Genomic DNA, 18,893 nt, shown 5'->3' with positions numbered 1-18,893 from the left:
TCCTCCCAGAAATAAACGCATAGGTTTAAGCATCTCAGGAGGGGAAATGACGTCACTTTTTCAACTTTTGTCCCCTCTGTAATCATGAAGGTGGCTGCACTTTTTTCAAACGGCCGTTCCTCGCGTATACTGAGTTTTGCTTTTCTTTTTATTTTAAGGATTTAGTCCAAGCGAAGGTTTTCTTTTGAGCTAAGACAAGAAAAGAAAAACTATATCCCTTGGTACTTTTGCTACTTGTCCCTCCTAATCAAAGTGATTTTATCCGACTAATTAGTTTTTGGTCTAATGACATTTCTATTCATCTTCCCAATATTGAAAGATTTTTCAAGTTTAAATACTGATTTTTTCTTAATGTCTTAAATCGTTGCTCTCTCAGGTTTCGGTTTGCATTTTTTCTTTCGACATAAAAGAACAGAAAAGAAAACCGGCATTAGCTAAAGGGTTATACTTATGAAACAAATCGTGCATAACCTTATGTCTACAATTCTGCATCCTTGATATCAAATTTCGTTTCACATCAGTAATATATGTTTACAAAAGCATATACAGATTGTGCATGCTTTATGAGACAACCTACCAACTTTTCTTTGTATCAGTCTCCTTTCCACCCATTGTAGGCTAGTGGATAAGGTTAATCAATACAAACCTATCTTTCATAAACCACGTCCAAAACAAAAATCCAATCTAATTGTCACGCAAGTGTACAAATTTTAAATTTTAGTTTGTAAGTCAACTAAAATTTGGGAAGAAAACTACAGAATTGGATGACAATGACGCATTGCAAGTGTCTCACCATAAGATGCAAGATTGGATCCAGGATAGTATCAATAATCTTCAGCGTATAGGAATCGTCACCTTATTATTAATAAATTTTTGTATTTGCCGGTTATATAACGAATATGACGATAGTCATTCGCAAATCGTGTGGACAACGAATCATACCTAACCATTATATATCAATGCACCATTAGCGCCGTCCTCCATAGCATGTAGGTAGGGTTACATAAATTCATATGGTCCACTACGTTCTCCTTATTGTATAAGCAAGAGGGGGTAGTACTTTTATATATAGTTGAAGTAGCATGAGCACGCTAAGTTTGGGCACCGCTATACAAAATTGATGGCTCACCAAACACGAAAAAGAAACCAAAAAGGAGTAGTTAGTTGACCTGATTTGGTATAGAAATCAATTGTCTCGAGATTGTTTACGTCTTTCTTGTGCCCCCAAACGGCTGTCTTGTCTAAACATGCCATAGCTAGGTCAACTGTTTTGCCAACTACATCTAGCTATCATACAGCTGCCTCAAAACTGTTTCACTCTTTTTTCTTTTTGCTACAATTGAAAGGAATCGAACCCTTAACGTAGCTTGGCTAACTTCACAAGCTTACATTTTACTTTGTTTATAGAAATTTCAATCAGAATTTCGGACCATTGACTTAACCTAATCCTTACTCGCTACTTGGGCTAACCCAAAACGCGCTTCATTTCACTTTTCGACTTCTTTGTGATAAGGGTTAGGCAAATTGGTCCCAAAAACCCAAGCAACACAGGCCTCTATTTTGTTGAAATCGGTGCATTTAATTTTGGGTAACTAATGGGCCTCTTTGAATCACAGAAAAGACAGAAATGGATGAAGGCGTTGAAGCCCAAAACTTGGTCCTCTAAAAATCTTTTAAAAGCTGGCCCATACGAAGGAGTGTTGTGGATTTGTGAATTGGATTGTGGTTGCGCCCAAAATCTTACATTTATTTTTAATTTATTTGATCAATTAGAGGGTAGGGATTGTACTAGTTTATACAAAATCGGGGTCCAAATTCTTCTCTGAAAGCAGAAACCAGGTTGCAATACACTGAATACATCCTAACAATTGACATCCATTATATTATTCTAAAGGAGGATCAAATCAATTATAAAATCTTGTTTGTCTAATGCGGAAATTTGTTCATCAATAATCAATTTGCATGAAGCCTCCACGATGTTTCTTAGTCATTATTGATAACCAAAAAAAAAAAAAAATAATTAGCACCAAGTGTGGTTTATATGGGATAAATCCAAAATTTCAATGTTAATTAAATCAAAATTGTTTTGGTCGGAAATTAAGATGCGAACACGACGGTGTGCTACGACATGCAGGCATGCTGCTACATAAAATGAATGGCATTACATGGAGCATGGAGGAACATATATCCCTAATTTGATCCATGAAAACAAAGAGACATGCTCATTATTGTCCCCTAACAATTTGAATGGTCAAGCCAAACATTATTGAATTCAAAGCATATAAGGAGAATCCTATGTGCCCTTTTGAAGCATATATATCTTACGTCTGCTATATATGTTTTTAGCACACTATCCATATTCATCAAGAAGCACCTCCTGACTACATGAGATGAACCCAACATGTAGCACCCTCCTAAGTTCTTTCTTCTTCCCCTTTTTTGGTCCTACTCTCTAATGAGAGAGAGAGAGAGAGAGAGAGAGAGAGAGAGAGATTGTCTTTTTCTTCGATTTGGATGTCTCCTCTGACAGCGACCAAATATGATAGAAAAATTGAGTCTTCGCATCGCATGATGCATTCAAGTTTGTATGCATTTTCTTTTGGCTCTCTTCGACCAAAAAAAGTTATGTTCATGAAGTGAGAAAAATGTGATTGGCAGAGAAACATGAAAAAATATATATATTTTATACAAATATAAATAAACTAATCTTGTCTTTGTTGTGAGCTTGAGAATGATGAGGTGTGTCAGAGATATACGTTGTTACACTTTTTGGTGTTTTAGTGAAACACCCTAAAATCTACAATCGGCGATTATCAATGGAGCAATTCTTGTTAGTGACCGCACTCATAGTGTCTCACCCTAATGATGTTCTATGAAAATTTCATACAATAACGAGTCGTATTTATTTTTATTCTGAAATGATTATTATTAGCTTTTCACAATTCTTAATCAACTGTGTTAATTGCTCTTAACTACTTAAATTACAAGCCCGTTGTGATTTGAATTCACATTCCGAGTTCATTATATTACACTATAAATTCAAAATATCTTACTACTTTAAAATACCCACCAAAGAAGTTTAGGAGGACACATTATAAGTGTAAATATTACCATGTTGAATTAGTAAAATGTTTAATTTATGTCATGGATATTTAAAGTTGCATGGGATTCAAAGCAATAAACATCCAAATCTCATATATATATATATATATATATATAAATGGGTGTGATGATCAACTTGCATGAGACCATAAAAACCAAAATTGAGAAAGGTCTGGAAAATAGGTATAGAAAAATGAGATTTATTACTTCAAGAAAAAATGAGAATATAATTATAATGCAATCATGGGAATCCCATGTATAACGTAGAAAGCGCCACGTGGAGGAGAGGCAAACGAAATGTCGTTTGACCGGAGAGAAGAAGATGCATTAACATACAGTCCACAATATGGAACGGACAGAAATCCGACCGTCTCTGACTCGTGGATGGACCGTAACCACACGTGCGAAATGGAGGTGCTGGCGCTGGCTGTATTATGTGGAGGAACCAAGTTGACGGTGCATTTAAAGTGGCCATGCCCTCCCTTTTGTCCTCTTTGAAAAAGTTGGCGAATTTTTGGGGCCCCATGTAGATTTACAAAATGTTTAATGTCGATGACTCAGGCTTAATGTTAGGACTTTGTGACAAAATTTGGAGGTCAATGGCCTCTATTTTTAAGGTCCAAAACTCCCCCACGTTGCCACTTGCACCCAAGAAACACCATACCAAAGTTAAACATAGATTAAGTGGATAATCCAAGTGATTAAAGAAGTCTACGAGATGGGCAACAAATTTGTTTTATGGGTTTGATAATTGTTAATTAACCTGTTTGGCACTGAACAGCTAAAAGCGCTTTTGATAGATTTGACATTTATAATTCTTTTTTCAATCAACACATAGAGAAAAGAAAAGAAAAGAAACAAGAATCTGAGTCCCAGCATACATGGATGAAGGCCACAAAGAAATTTATTATAAAAAGATCACTAAGCATCCACAAAAGGCCTCCTCAATATAAGAAAGTAAACCAAGGATTTTGTTGACTTACAGAGGATTGCCACTAAGCCACCACTTCTACCAACCAGCAGTGAAGATATAAAGATTAACCCCACTTAAAAAAAACAAAAGATAATAACCCTAACTACTACCTTAAGCATATTTATATATTTATATATTGTTTAGTTTATTCCAACATGTAGTTTACGGATGATTGCATTAGACGGGAGTTATCTTAAAGATATTCTCCAACAAATTGGTATAGAGAACACAATCATACCGTTTCACTCAGTTCAAATTTACCTTAGCCATTTCCTCAACTAACAATTTAAAAGAGGACCACCAAGAGGTATTATAAAATATCTACATGTCCCCTTCAAATTCGACAGTGTGTATAAGTTAATTTGAAGTGCATACCTTCAATCAATAATGGAAGTGTTGTTTATGGCGAGAGGCAGGGAGAGGACAATCCACGACAGTAGCTAGCTAGGGGCAACAGTAGAGCTTTTGTTGGGAAGGCAGCCCATGCATCTTCCTTAACTTTTAGCTAACTGCTAGAAAATATAAACACGTTCTAAAATGCTTGTTTTACACTGCAAAAGCATGTGATGACAGACTTTCAAACTAATCCGACCTATATGTCTTCCAAAGAAAACCCATTACAAGAAGGATATGATTTAGTAAAGTACAACAACTTTGGAACATTATTTGGTATTTGAAGTCTCCATTTTAATAATGTGGTTTGGATAAGGGTGCAAATTGGATGGATAGGTTGGTTAGTGGGGCAACTTTGAGCTCTCACTAAGGTCGATTTCAGTACCCAATTTTAACTTGAATTCAAGTTTATGGGGTTAACTACGTATCGTAACTCTAGTTATTTTTTAGATTCGCGTGAACTTATAATATTAAATGACACTACGTTAACATGACAGATGTAACACTGTCACAAACAACATTTTCTCACTAAATTCCTAGAGTTTGTCTATTGATTTGGTGTCTTAAGAGCATCCACAATGGGCTCCCTAAACCACCTCCTTAGACAAATTTTAGGGATGAATCATAAAAATACAACTCCAACCACGCTCCCTATCCACCTCCTAAAATATGGAGTCCTCAAGAGCTCCTAACTGAGGAGAGAGAAAGGACTCTAGTTGACTCCATATAATTAATGATGCTTTATTTAATGAGTATTTCAAACTTTTATTTAATGCTAACAATTTTTTATTTTATTTTTTAATAGAGATGGACCAATCAAAAAAGAGTTATAGCATTTATGACTCTTCAAATTAGGGAGTATGGTTGAAGTTGAAATTTTTTAGAGAGCTCCTAAAATAGATATTCTTAGCCAAATTTAGCTTTCTTATATTCTTAGAGCATCCACAATGGGCTCCCTAAACAACCTCCTTAGACAAATTTTAGGGAGCAATTAAAAATGCTACTCCAATCATACTCCCTATCCACCTCCTAAAATGGGAGTCCTCTAAGCTCCTATCTGAGAGAGAGAAATGACTAGTGGCTCCATATAATTTAATGCTATTTAGAGTATTTCATAGAGAGCATCAAATTGTGTATTTATAAAAAAACTCAAACATTATTTAAACATAGATACCCAAAATCAACAATTGCTCCATTTTGGGTGTTTTAGTGAAACCCCTTTAAAAAAAAAGTTATAGCATTTATGTCTCTAAATTATGGAGTATGATTGGAGTTGAAATTTTTTAGAGAGCTCCTAAAATATTTTCTTATATTTTTAGCATTTTAGCTTAGAGAGTATCATTGTGGATGCTGCCCATACGTGCATATATATCATCTTTGTCTGCCCAACCACCGTTTCTATTTCTAAACGTGCACTAAAAACTCCAATTTGATCTGGCAACAACTAAATGGCTAATCATGCTCCATATATCCTCCCAAAGCAGAGAAAAGCATTCGAGCATCTTTTAGATGTGAAATGTATTGGTGAAGGATTTTCATGCATTTGGGATTAGGTGACACAGCAATCGTAAGATGAAATTGCCACCTGTATATAGGAAAAGGTTTGTGCCTGCCAACCTCAAGGTCACACACACTGCTAATGATTGCTAATCATCTAAAAATAAAACTTTCTAGAAAATGTATATATATATTTCACCAATATCCAATCATTTTTGTTGGTTTATCATTATTAAAATAAAAATAAAAACCTTATATTGTTAATTATAAGATGTGAGACAATTTTTGTTGTATACTTTAATATTCAATCGTCATGCATGATTCTCCCACCTCTACTTAACGAGATAAACTTTCATGTAATAAGGATAGGAAAACAGTACTATTCCCGTCACAAGTAAATTTTTCTACTATTTAACATATGAAATTCAAAATTATTTTCCTCTTCAAACTATGTTAAATTTTGCTACAGCATAAATAAATATTGTTGATGAATTACTATTTGAAAAATTAAAAATCTATGAGAAAATAATTGGTTTATACTCTAAAAAGTAAAAAAAAAACACACTTTCTTAATATAATTATGGATTATCTAACTGGAGAGCATATTGAGGAATGAGAGGAAGCCCCACACGCTAAACACTCAAACAGGCTTCGCTTAAATCGCTTTATCAATATTTTGGATCAACCAGACAGCTAGAGTCGAATATATATATATATATATATATATATATATACTCATGAGTGAGCTTTCGGCCGAAAGGAAGAAATAATTTGTAATCATTTCCTCGCATGCAAGTCCGGATTAGATTCTTCATTAGAACTCAATTATCTTCCACACTTTTGGCTACAGAGTCAATCTACTTTAATCTTCTCCCACTTATGCAAGAATTAGTGGAGTGATTAAATTATCAATTAATCAAATAGTTAAGGACAATGATACAATGTTCAAGTAGCAGAAGATTCTTCTAAGTTTTATATATAAAGTAAAGATTAAAAATTAGGTCTAATGGTTTTTAAACTTCGACCCGATTCGCATTTTGGTCTCTCAATTTCCAAAATTGTTCTCATAGTCATTCAACTTTAGTATCTTTAGGATAAATGATCATGTCATCAATTTTGTTATCTTTTCTGTTAAATGCAAGAGCAAAATGGTATTTTTATATTAATTTTAATTTTCACCATTTGAATATTCCTTTCACCCAAAAAATAAAAATAAAAAACTTTATTCCTGTCCTTGCCATAGTAGCCACAACCTCTCCAACATAGGGAGATATATGGATGGGGAGAGTTAAGTTGCAGCGGTGGGGGAGTGGGTGCAGGAATTGCCCATGTACCCAAGGAGTGAAGCAATTTCTGATTTTGACTCTCAACAGTACACCATGTGTCATGCACATGTTTAAATTTAACAGAAAAAGTTAACAAAATTGACTGTAGGACCATTTTGGAATTCAAAATACGAATCGGGTCAAATTTCAGGAATCATTGAAGCTAAAAAACCCATTAAGAAAATACAAGGCAGAAAACTGAAGTTGAAGGACTATGTGCTGCATGGCTTTTATTTTTTTGGGACCATTTTTCCTAGTTCCAACGCATTACGCATTGAAGTGTAATTTGAATTAAAATAATTGGGATAAATAAAGACAAAAGGCATGAATTTTAGTAAATAGTAAGGGAAAAGGACGAACAGTTCGTCCAAAAATAAAGGATGAACAGCTTTACCCATTGGCATGTGTGCTTTTAATTGGTGGGATTGTTCAAAGCAGGTAAAAAGTTTGAGCATGCACAATTGTTTGTTTTTACATTGTTATTTATTGGTCAAATTGTCTTTTTCGTTAATATTTTTACTGTTGGCGATGTTAATTTCAAATGGCATAATAATACGCCATTTGACTAATAACTTTTTGTTTTTACTGCAATTATAAAAACCCATAATCGTACTTAATTTTAAGTAAAAAAAGTTACACGCAGACCAACCTAGACCTTTTTCACACAGTTTCTTTCTTGGTTTACATGAAGGATCAAAGTAAATACACTGTCATGTATTATTGTCTCATCTCATGCGTCATGCATGCAGTACATATTATATCTGTTGTTTTTTTCTTCTATTGGGAAACAGAGGATTGATTTTGCACGCGTACACCTTTTTTTTTTTTTAATTTCAAAGATTCTCAAACCCAAAATGAGACGGTGTCGTTTGAATATAACCACAAGCGCTAACGATACACGTAAATGATTTTAATCCTTTCTAAATAAGAAGAACTTCGATACAACGAGGATATCGATGTTGCTGTATAAGTAAGTTTTTTTCTTTTGAAAAGTGAAAAGTTGATTGTTTATCAGAAAAAAAAAGGTAAAAAGTATATAAAAGCGTGAAAAAGACATTCTCAAGGTTCAGTTGTGATTTAAGCTTACAAAAAGCAAAGCTCCAAATGAGTAAAATCAAGTTTGGTCACGCGTCACTCTTTTCGAAATGACTGCAGCAACCCAAAAAAAGAAGAGAAATTAAACTCAAAAATAATTATAACAAAAAGAAAAGTTTTCAAAAATTTAAATTAAAGTTGATTTCTAAGTGAAGTGGACAATACACAGAAGAGAGAGTACGCTCTAACCCACTCACACACATATCCACGAGACATGCGTATCTGAAATTGTGTTGTGTCTTTCTAAATGTTTATTGCCAATTTTTCCCTAGTAATTCTACTGCTTATATAATTATATTGCTGGTCAAAATCACAAAAACATCAAGTAATTCAAATCAACGGCTGACACGCATGCTATTACCCCATCTTTTGTCGTTTTCCCAGCAGTTTGGGCACCGCTGCCACCTAGACCAAAACCACCATTAAATCATCACCTGCAAAAGTATGCAATGGACATCTGATTAGATTGGGAGAAACGGAGATAGCAAAATAGTGATATTCTTGTTATAATTAAATTTTTCTCTTAAATTAGGATAAAGGGTTAGGGTTCATTTTTGAGGTGCTTCTGATTGATTGAAGGGACAGAAAAGTGAATTACCAAGAACAACTATGCTCCCTACTGTAGGCTTGTAAGAATGAAGATCAAAATTTGATAGATTTTAAGAGCATCTTCAAGTGTGTATGCAAATGAAATAGGCAAAATTGTACTATAATAATCTAGGTGGCATGTTGCCTACCTATTTGCCTATCTATTTGCCTCATAAAAAAAGTTAGTTACACCAAGGGATTATGCAATGCAAGTCTACAAATTATTATTATATTATATATTTTTATCTTTTACATTTACTATTATATTTTATAGAAAGTAAGTGAGAGAGTGGAGATGATATTTTATTATAAAAAATAAGTGGGACCCAATATACAACTTCACTTTGAATTAGGCAATATTGCCTTGCTTGGGAGAGTATGTATATTTTGCATACTTATTTGCCTGTTCTCTTGGAGCATGAAAATGCTATTGTGGCAAGTCAAATGAAATTTATCTACACTTTTGCCTATTCCTTTGAAGATGCTCTAAGCTACTCTTGATATAAATATTGCTCCCCAATTCACAACTTTATTTGAATGGGGCCATGATCACAGTTACCATGTATGGTTATGATAATTATAGATATTTCTTTAACGATCATAGAAACTCGAACTTGTCAACTGGGTAATCCAGTAGAAAAATTCTTTTTTTTTTTTTTTGCCTAAACCCAATAAAAAAACATTGACTTACATATCAGTAGTTTTATATTCGAACCCCATAATACCGTGATATAGTATGGCTGTGAGAAAACTCCACCTCCTCCTTCCTAATTTTGCAAAAAAATAAAAGAAAAAAAAAACTCAATCTTGAAACATATTTCAACACATACCCATAACACAACATTAGTAAAATGACACTTATTTTCCAACATTACACATAAACTATCGAGAACTAAATACTTTTGTTTGGTTGTGATTTGTAAGGTAGATAAAAGGAATAAAAAATTAGTGTCCAAATTCCCTTAACACCTCCCACTATTCATGCGATTGATTATGATTAGTCCGTTAAAAGACAATTAAATGAAGAGGACTGATTTGATTTAAGGTTGTTGCTTAGTCTCAGTCATTTCATCATGTCTTATAATTTCTATCAATTTTGGAAGAATACACACACATATAAATATATAAAAAATGTATGTATATGTAAATATGATATTTTGGCCCCCATAGGGACCATGAATGGGTGTGTTCTATGTGAATATTATGTGTCCAGCTGTAAAGTGAGGCATGGGAGTAATTGGACTGCATTGATGGCATTAGTACAGCAAACACCTGTTGCTGCCAAAAGTGAACAACTGTGGCTAAAGAGAAGCCCTTTCTATTTTGATGTCATAGCCTCACAGCCTTTCTGCTCCAAAACTCCAAACCCATCTAAATTTTGTTTGCCTCAATTTCCTCTGCTTTTCTCTGCATTGATTGCAAGTACTAATAATAGTAGGCAATATAGGGGATCAATTTGAAAACCCATAAGAGCTAGGGGTTAAGGAATGCTGGTGGAATTATTGGTGTTGCAGTTTTAGCATAAAATTAGGGTTCTAGGATTTACCTATAACTTTTGAATTGAATTTTAGGGAAAGTGAGAACCAAGATGCAAAATTGGGCAGTTGGGTTCAAACCAAAAGAAGGTTTTATTTATTTGTACTGAAAAAAAGGCTTTCCTGCATCCAGAAAACTGAAAAAAATAAACAATTTCAACTTCTCCATTTAATACAACTTCTATAAAACAGAAAACTGAAAGTGACAGAGACCAATAAATTTTCCCCACTAAAGTGCGATCGTGCAATTGTTGGAGCTGTTAAAGAAGAAATATTTTCATGAAACGAGGATAACACTATTTTACTATCTCATGTTAATAAGGTTATGATATCCGTAATAACACTTTCATGTGACATAATATTATTGACTGAAAATAGCAAAATAACAGTATCCCGTTGAAATTAAGTTTTCTCTCCCGTTAAAGGGTATTTAGCGGTCACTAATCTGCCAAACTTAATGTCAAAAAGCAAACAGAGTAAAATGGACTAAATGAAAAACATTGGCATCAAATTTAAAGTGAATTTTACAGAAACTAGTCAACTAGAGTAGTGCAAATTCCCAAAACTCACAAACTACTTCACAAACTGATTGACTCAAAGATACAGTCAGATCAAGGAGTATTGCTATTCAATTGAATAGATTAAAATTAAAGCAAAAGCAAGAACCGGCTTAGGCTATGGATCTCGGGAAAGAAATGAACTACCAGGAAAGCTCCACCTGGTCATCTCATATGGTCTACTCAGTCCAGCTAAGCAGCTGGCACTGTTCTCACGAATCCTCTGTGTGTGTGCGTCTCTTTCTCTCTAACACTGTAACAAAAACTCTGTAAATACCAAATATGTATTATATCAAATTGTATATAAATATACATAAAAGACAGAAAAGAGAGAGACATGTATGTACAATTTGTATTTTGGATTTTGGACAGAAACTGTAAACAATTTGTATTTTAATTTATTTTTATAGACGCATAAATTTCTCTGTCTATTCTCTATTGAGTGAGATGCATGGACGCTGCTGTGCTGCTACCAATTTGCGACCATGTTTTTTAATTTTTTATTTTTAACCTTTATTTATTTGCACCTATTATATTATAATAATTTGTTTATCACCATCTTGGCCTCGGTTTTCTACCCCCCTGCCTTTCAGATTTGAATCATGAAGTCTCCTCATTCCTTCCTCTCTCTCTCTCTCTCTCTCTCTCTTCTATATTAGCATCCAATTTCTCAACCTTCAAAACTCCACTTTTTGAACCTCCCCTGTTTTTATCAGCTGAAGCTTGAAAGTTGAAACCTCTTCAACTCTTATTGATGGTGCTGAAACTCACACAACTTGAAAACCATACTCTTTCAAGCTCTGTTGCCTGTTGGGTTTATTGCATACATTCCTTTTACGTTGTTTCGTTTTGAAGGTGCAAGCTTTGGATGATCAATATGGCTCAGAAGCATTTACATGAGCTGCTCAAAGAAGATCAAGAGCCGTTTCTTCTCAAGAACTACATTGCTGATAAACGTTGCCAGCTGAAAAGTCCCTCCCCAAAAACCGATTTGCAGGTCAAAAAACGCAGACCCATCTCCCAAGTTCCAAACTTTCCTGGAAACCTCTGCAAAAACGCTTGCTTTTTCTCTCTCCATGACTCTCCGGACCTCAGAAAATCTCCACTCTTTGAGTTTTCATCACCAGCAGCCAGAAGCCCATGCAAGAGTCCCAATGCCATTTTTCTTCAAATCCCAAATAGAACCGCAGCTCTGCTTGTTGAAGCTGCTATGAGGATTCAGAAACAGTCATCATCCTCAAAACCCAAAACTCAGAACAAAAATCACAGCTTTGGGCTATTTGGCTCGTTCTTGAAGAGACTAACAACTCGAAATCGAACCCAAAAGCGAGAAATCAGAGGGGATGGGGTTAAGGTCTCTGTTAAGGACATTCTTAGGTGGGATTCATCAGTTGGGCGTAGAAAGATTTCCAATGAGGAAAAGATTGAGTCTTGTTTGGCTGTTGAGGAGCAAACTGCTTCTGAGATAAGCACTGGTTGTGAGGTGTGCTTTTCTTCTTCTTCTTGCACTGGTAGGCCCAGCAGTGCAGTGTGGTCTGAAACCAACGAAGACAAGTCTTTGGACTTAGATACTGCCTCAAGTAGCAGCCAGTCTGAGGACTCAGAAGTGATTGAGTTTGTGACCCAACGAAGAGTAGATTCAGCTTGTCTTTGCAATTGTGAGAAGATCAACAATGGCTTCTGTGATAGCCCTTTTCGTTTCGTGCTCCAAACAACACCCCCGCCGTCCGGTCACCGGACGCCGGAGTTTTCATCGCCGGCGGCGTCTCCTAGTCGCCACAAACAAGAGGTTTGTCCTTTCCTCCGGCTTATATACCAAATTGTCTTTTTATATTGTTAATAGTGATTTAATTATACTAAAGTGAGTGAGTTGGTAACTCGGTCTACTTGAAGACGGTCCGAGTTCACTCGGTGGGGAACTTATAGAATTGTCGGCAACAAGATCACTTTTCAGAGATTTGGGCAGGGAAATTGAGTCACATTGAAGGTCATATGTGTCAATTTGAAGCTCAGCATAGCATGGAAACTTTTTGTATATATGTGCTTATCATGATACCATGTCATTTGTCACTCGTATAGTCTCTGCATTGTAAATCTTTTTTGTTCGAAGAACAGTCTAGAAATAATTTTTCAGAACAAAAGACAAATTTGGTCTTGTTTTTTTGTGTTCGATCCTATTCATGAAGTCCCGACATCCCCTAAATTATATGCTTTTGATTGTAGTTTAAAAACTAGAGGAAAAGTCAAGCAGCCTTGCAAATATGGATCAAAGATTAATCTAAGTTGATTAAAATAGTTAAAGGCTTAGTTGGAAATTATTATTCTATAGCCCCATGTAAATATGATTAGTGTTTTGATTAAGGTTTTAAACTTTTAATAGGAGGAGGGAGTGAAGAAATTCCAAGTAGAAGAAGAGGAAGAGGAAGATAAGGAGCAGTGCAGTCCTGTTTCTGTATTGGACCCTCCATTCCAAGACGATGACGAGGGACGTGACGGTGACGGTGACGATGAAGACGGTTTTGATTTGGAGTGCAGCTATGCCAATGTACAGAGTATGTAACAATTCCATTTGTACTAACTTCTATTTAATTTTGTACTGTTCTTTGTTGGTTGCGTGGTCGTTGTCAATGAGCTTCTTGTTATGTTATGTACAAAATGAAAACCAATTGGAGGGCCATGGCTCAACGACTGTTTGATTAAAGACACCATGCTTATCTTTGTGGGATCCATGGCAAGATTGCATCTCAGTGTTCTTATCTGTGTTGTGAAAGTTGTCCTTGTGTTCTGGGTAAGTGTTGGTGAAAAATCTCGACATCTGACGTTTTGTATTGATGTAACAGACGTATATTTGCAGTCTCATGACTGCATTTGTGACCCACAGATTGTTATGTACAGAAGTCACGGTGCATGTGGTAGACCTCTTTGGTTCATCACCATTAATTTCTCATTTCAATTTTGTGGTTTTGTGTGTTTGGAAGTTTTTGGCGGTTGATGGTTTTGAATCATAGATTTATGGCAATCATTCATCTATTTTCTGCATTCCTTCTTAGTTGTGGTTTCCTGATTTGGTTTAATTAGGGTTAAACTTCGTGGATATGTTAGTTTCTGCAGGCTTTCTATTTTTTTAAATTTTTTAGTCGGTTCTCTAGGGTTTTATTTTTACATAAATTAAGTGATAAGGTTTTCTCTCTATCTATCTATGGACTCGGCATTCTTCGGAACCAACAAGGATATAGGTTATATTAGGTTTATGGAAAAACCTAGTGCCAGTTTTGTGAATCTTCAAACAAATAACTAATCTTGGTATTTCCGGCATTGAATTTACAGGAACAAAGAATCAGCTACTGCAGAAGCTTCGTAGATTTGAGAAATTGGCAGGGTTGGATCCAATCGAACTCGAAAAAAGAATGTCAGAAGAAGAAGATGATGAATATAACATGGATGATCTAGAAGGACAATCAGAACAGTATGACGACGATGAATCAGAAACATCAGATTGCAGGATGGAAGAAAGTCTTGATGAGCTTGTCAGAGAAATACTTTCCCAATCAAACTTCCATTGTATCCGAAAAAGAATCCCGGCAGACGTGAAGAAGTTAGTCTCAGATCTCATTGTTGAGGAACAGAAAGAAGAAGAACAAGCTGCTTTTAGTGACAAGAGAGTAGTGGTGGTGAGAAGGGTCTGCGAGAGATTTGAGTCCTGGAAAGACGTGGAATCTAACACCATTGACATGATGGTGGAGCAAGATTTCAGAAAGGAGCTTGATGGGTGGAAGAAAAATCAAGACCAAGTGGGAGAGACTGCAATGGAGATTGAGGTTGCCATCTTTGCCCTACTGGTGGATGAATTGGCAATGGAGCTAGTTTGATTATTAACTAGAAACTAATGAACAACTGGGAAAGGTTTGTTGTTAAAGGGACCATTCCAAAGAGTTTTGGCACAACTTGTAATTTTTTGTTTCGAAATCTAAAATATGAACAATTGGGAAGTATAGTTTGACATGCACTGTGAGGCTGAGGAAATAGGCTTAAAATAGTAAAGTACTTGGGTTAGGTGGGTGACATGGAATTATCAATGTATATGGATTATGTATCATGTATGTAGTTTGGGGTGGGGGGAAACCGGTGTATGTACGTATCCGTGCGTATTTAGACATGACATGTACAATTCTTGGCCCTTTAAATATTTATATTATTTCATAATCTTATGAGTTTTGTGTTTGTGTTGAGTAAAGGAGCATGAAACTTTAGTACATCAAAGGGATGATCAGAACCAGTGAAAGTGTCAAGGATCCAATAAAGTAGAAACCTACACTTTACCAACCCAAATATTCTTTGGCAAAGGATGACAACGAATTTAGTTCAACAATGCCTCAAGAAACGAATAAAGTTGAATAGGACTAAACACTATTTTCCAAACCAAAATGTACAAGCTCATCTTAAGATTGAGAGTGTGAATCCCAAATCAGTTTTCACATCGGAGAATTAAAGTTTTGCCTAATAGTTTGAATAATCTTGGGCCGCTTCACCCATTGTCAGTTGATTGGATTGAACGCACACGTTCGAATATAGTTCGAGAAAACACCAAAAGTTAAGAGCATTAAACTTTAGCACACGAAAGTATGAAAATCAATAAAAATGTGAAGGATCCAATAAAGTAGAAACCTACACTTTACCAACCCACATTCTTTGGCAAATCATGCCAAGGAACTTCGTTCACGAATGCCTAAACAAACGAATAAAATTTACAGATGACTTAACACAAATTGATAAGCCTAAGTTCTTGTTCTTGGTTTTTGATTATATTGTTAGATTAAATTAAGTCTAGACGGGATATGTTATGTTGTCCTTTTGTTGTAACTTACAGTATGATGGAACATTATTGAAACCCTTAATTATTAATTCATGGGGACTAATTAGTGGTGATGGGACTGTCTATCTGATCCTATATTGACCAGACCCTAAAATAAAAATAAAAACAGATGCAAGAGCTAGAGAATGATCAAACACCAAGACAGGGGTTTGTCATTTTCATGTCGATTAAAAAATATTTAACTTTGTTATCCGGAGAGAATTTGTTGCAACTGATGGTCTCGAATGCTTGCTTTGGATTGGACTTAGATTTGGGCCGCAGAGTTATCAATTCTTCCCCCAAATAATTGTTCATTACTTCTGGGGCTGGAAGTATTTGACTGCTTATGTTCCGTTTCTAGGCCTAAAGTTGTTGCTGATTCTTACGGATAGAAGTTTGTTGCAGCCCACGTTCTCTTAACCTCATCTCAATTGCTTGAATTGCACCGATATTGTTTCAAACTTAATCAGATCCAGTACATAAGAAAATCATGACATGGCATAATATGAAGCTCGCCAAATTGAAATACAAATGTACTCATATTATAAAACCCTATATTTATTTATTAATACTACACCCTAAGTCCATGGGCCAAAAACACTCTAGAGCCGTTTTCACTTTGAAAGGGGAGGGAGCCACTGTTCTTCCTCCCCTCTCCCCTTCTCCCTTCCTCCCTTCTCCTTTATTCTCCCATTTTTAGAGACAAAAAGTTTTCCCTATTTGTTTTCGTTATGTTATGATTTTCATCAACTCATTACATGCGGATGCATTTCCTTATCGGATCTCTACCACCATCCTTTCAGCGGTTTCTTTATATTTGGAATAAGTCACATAGACTCTTTGGATTTTCTATGTAGTTTTCACCTATCCTTTTGTGAGAGTTTTTTATCTCGCCTTTGTGAAAGCTTTTCAGCTATCTTCTATTGAGGATATTTTTTTGTATTGTTATGGGTTAATTTTTTGAAGCCTTATATGTATTTTTTTTTTTTTTTTGAGTTTGCACTCTTAGTTGGAATGCCTATTGTAACATCTCAACCCAAAATAAATATTAAGTTTTAAAAAAAATTTACTTAATGAATTACCTTTTTTTTACCCTTAAGGGTAAGGGTAAATTGGTCACTTTTATTTTGGGAAGGATTTTGGGGAATTGAGTTGTACCATTGTGTAGAGCTCATCGATACGAGTTTGTGGACAGGTGGCATGCTCAATTACGAGTTATATCGGTTGTTTAAGGGTCTAAAAACAAAAAAGGCAATTTGATCTTTTAGAAAAAAAAAACCTTTGTTTTTAAAAACAAAAAACCCAGTTTTGCCTCCAAACCCTCACGTGTTCTCTCTCTCTCTCTCTCTTCCAAAGATGACGCTATTGTTTCGAAGGGCCATTTCGTCACCGTCGGGGACCAAATTGCACGAGACCACCACTAAAATTATCTCTCTCTCTCTCTCTCTCTCTCTCTCTCTTCTACCCAACCCACCCCTTCTCCTAGCTCGAAAACCCGATTTGAAGTGGTTGGATTGACTGGTTTTTGGGCAATTTTAGTTGCCGTTTCCAGTGATTTCGGGGATGATTTTCGTCGACCAAGGTACGAATCTTCATCCTCTCCTCGTGTTCTAGCTGATGGTATGTTGGTTAAGATCAATTTGGAGTGTTTAGAGTTTGATCTAAAACCTAGGTTTTGAGTCAACTTTGGTGTTTTTCGACTAGCTCGGCCACTTTTGGCTAGGGTCCAAGACCAAAAATGACTCCCCTAGTTGTGGTGGTTCTGTAGGTGTGGGTATTGATTGGCAGTTTGAGATTTTTCCGATCGCCAAAAATTACTCAAGACACTCACGCGTTGCCGACACATGGGACCTATTATGGCGGCTCTTAAGGTTCCAAAATAATCTCCATGTCGTCCCAAGCACGACAGTACGCTTGGATTATCGATAGGTTATTGTTTGACTATCAAACAAAATTTCACATATTAGGCGATATGCGGGTTCGATAGGTTCGAACCTTCCGATCGGTTTCATTTAAAAATATGTGGTTCCTTATATCCCTAGGATGGTGTTAGAATTGGTTGATCGGGAATCGAGTCTCGATACTTTGATTCAAGGAGTTTATGGGTAACCGATAACCGTCCGATTATGTGATCGAGAGTAATCCGACTGCTTGATCGACCAAACCCTAGGGACTTTTTGTTTGTTTTGAATAGGACCTTTTTGAACTCTCGGTTTGGAAATAAGAGGTCATGGGCTATATGGGCCTGGGTTGACCAAATCGTTGACCATGAACCGATCGAGACCGTCTTAATAGGAATTACCTATTAAATCCCGAGAATTAAGGTTTTCTTTCTAATTTAAAGTTCGTGTTTGAAATACAATTTTTAACATGTCTCGATATTTCTTCAATAGGTGCTTAGGCTCTAGCTAGCCAGCAAGTAGGAGCCCCACCGGGCCCCACCAGCTTGGACTTTATGTGAGTGGACTTTGTTTTAAATAAGCATTATCTTAAAGTATAAATTTCATGCATGAAAAGGATTTTTAAATTTATATTTGTTTTTACCTGGATATGAAAAATTTATGCATGTTTGCCATAGTATGTACCACCCATTACTGTTACTCTGGATATTTATTTTTAACACGAGGTAACATTTCGGAGGCATGTCGGGAACTGGACACCCCTGACCTTGTGAGAGTCTTTATTCTTAAAATGTTAATATTTTCTAGTTAGTATTAAATGATAGTAATTATATGAATAATGCTACTATTACCACATTTTGTATACCACATTCTCATACCACCTTATATGGCAGATGAGGTGGACAACCACATCAATTAAATTAATTTAACATTTTCTTTTCTTTTATGATTTATTGACACTTTTTAAAGAGTAATGCTACACTTACCACATTTGTATATCATATTCTCATACCACCTTATGTGGCATATGAAGTGGACAACCACATCAATTAAAAAGTGTCAATAAATCATAAAA

General features: G+C 35.6%; 1 protein-coding gene across 1 annotated transcript; it reads left to right on the top strand.

Annotated features, from left to right (window-relative positions):
- The first annotated feature begins 11,612 nt into the window (after nt 1-11,612).
- Nucleotides 11,613-15,268, top strand: LOC103339723 (uncharacterized). The gene is made up of 3 exons (XM_008243061.2): nt 11,613-12,854; nt 13,446-13,617; nt 14,393-15,268. Exons 1-3 carry the CDS (start codon nt 11,934-11,936, stop codon nt 14,932-14,934), a joined length of 1,635 nt encoding a protein of 544 aa, XP_008241283.1. The 5' UTR covers nt 11,613-11,933; the 3' UTR covers nt 14,935-15,268.
- The last annotated feature ends 3,625 nt before the right edge of the window (nt 15,269-18,893 follow it).

Source organism: Prunus mume, linkage group LG8, assembly GCF_029339155.1.
Source record: "Prunus mume cultivar Tortuosa linkage group LG8, ASM2933915v1, whole genome shotgun sequence".
NCBI classification, from domain to species: domain Eukaryota; kingdom Viridiplantae; phylum Streptophyta; class Magnoliopsida; order Rosales; family Rosaceae; genus Prunus; species Prunus mume.
This window is presented reverse-complemented; position numbering and strand designations above follow the sequence as displayed.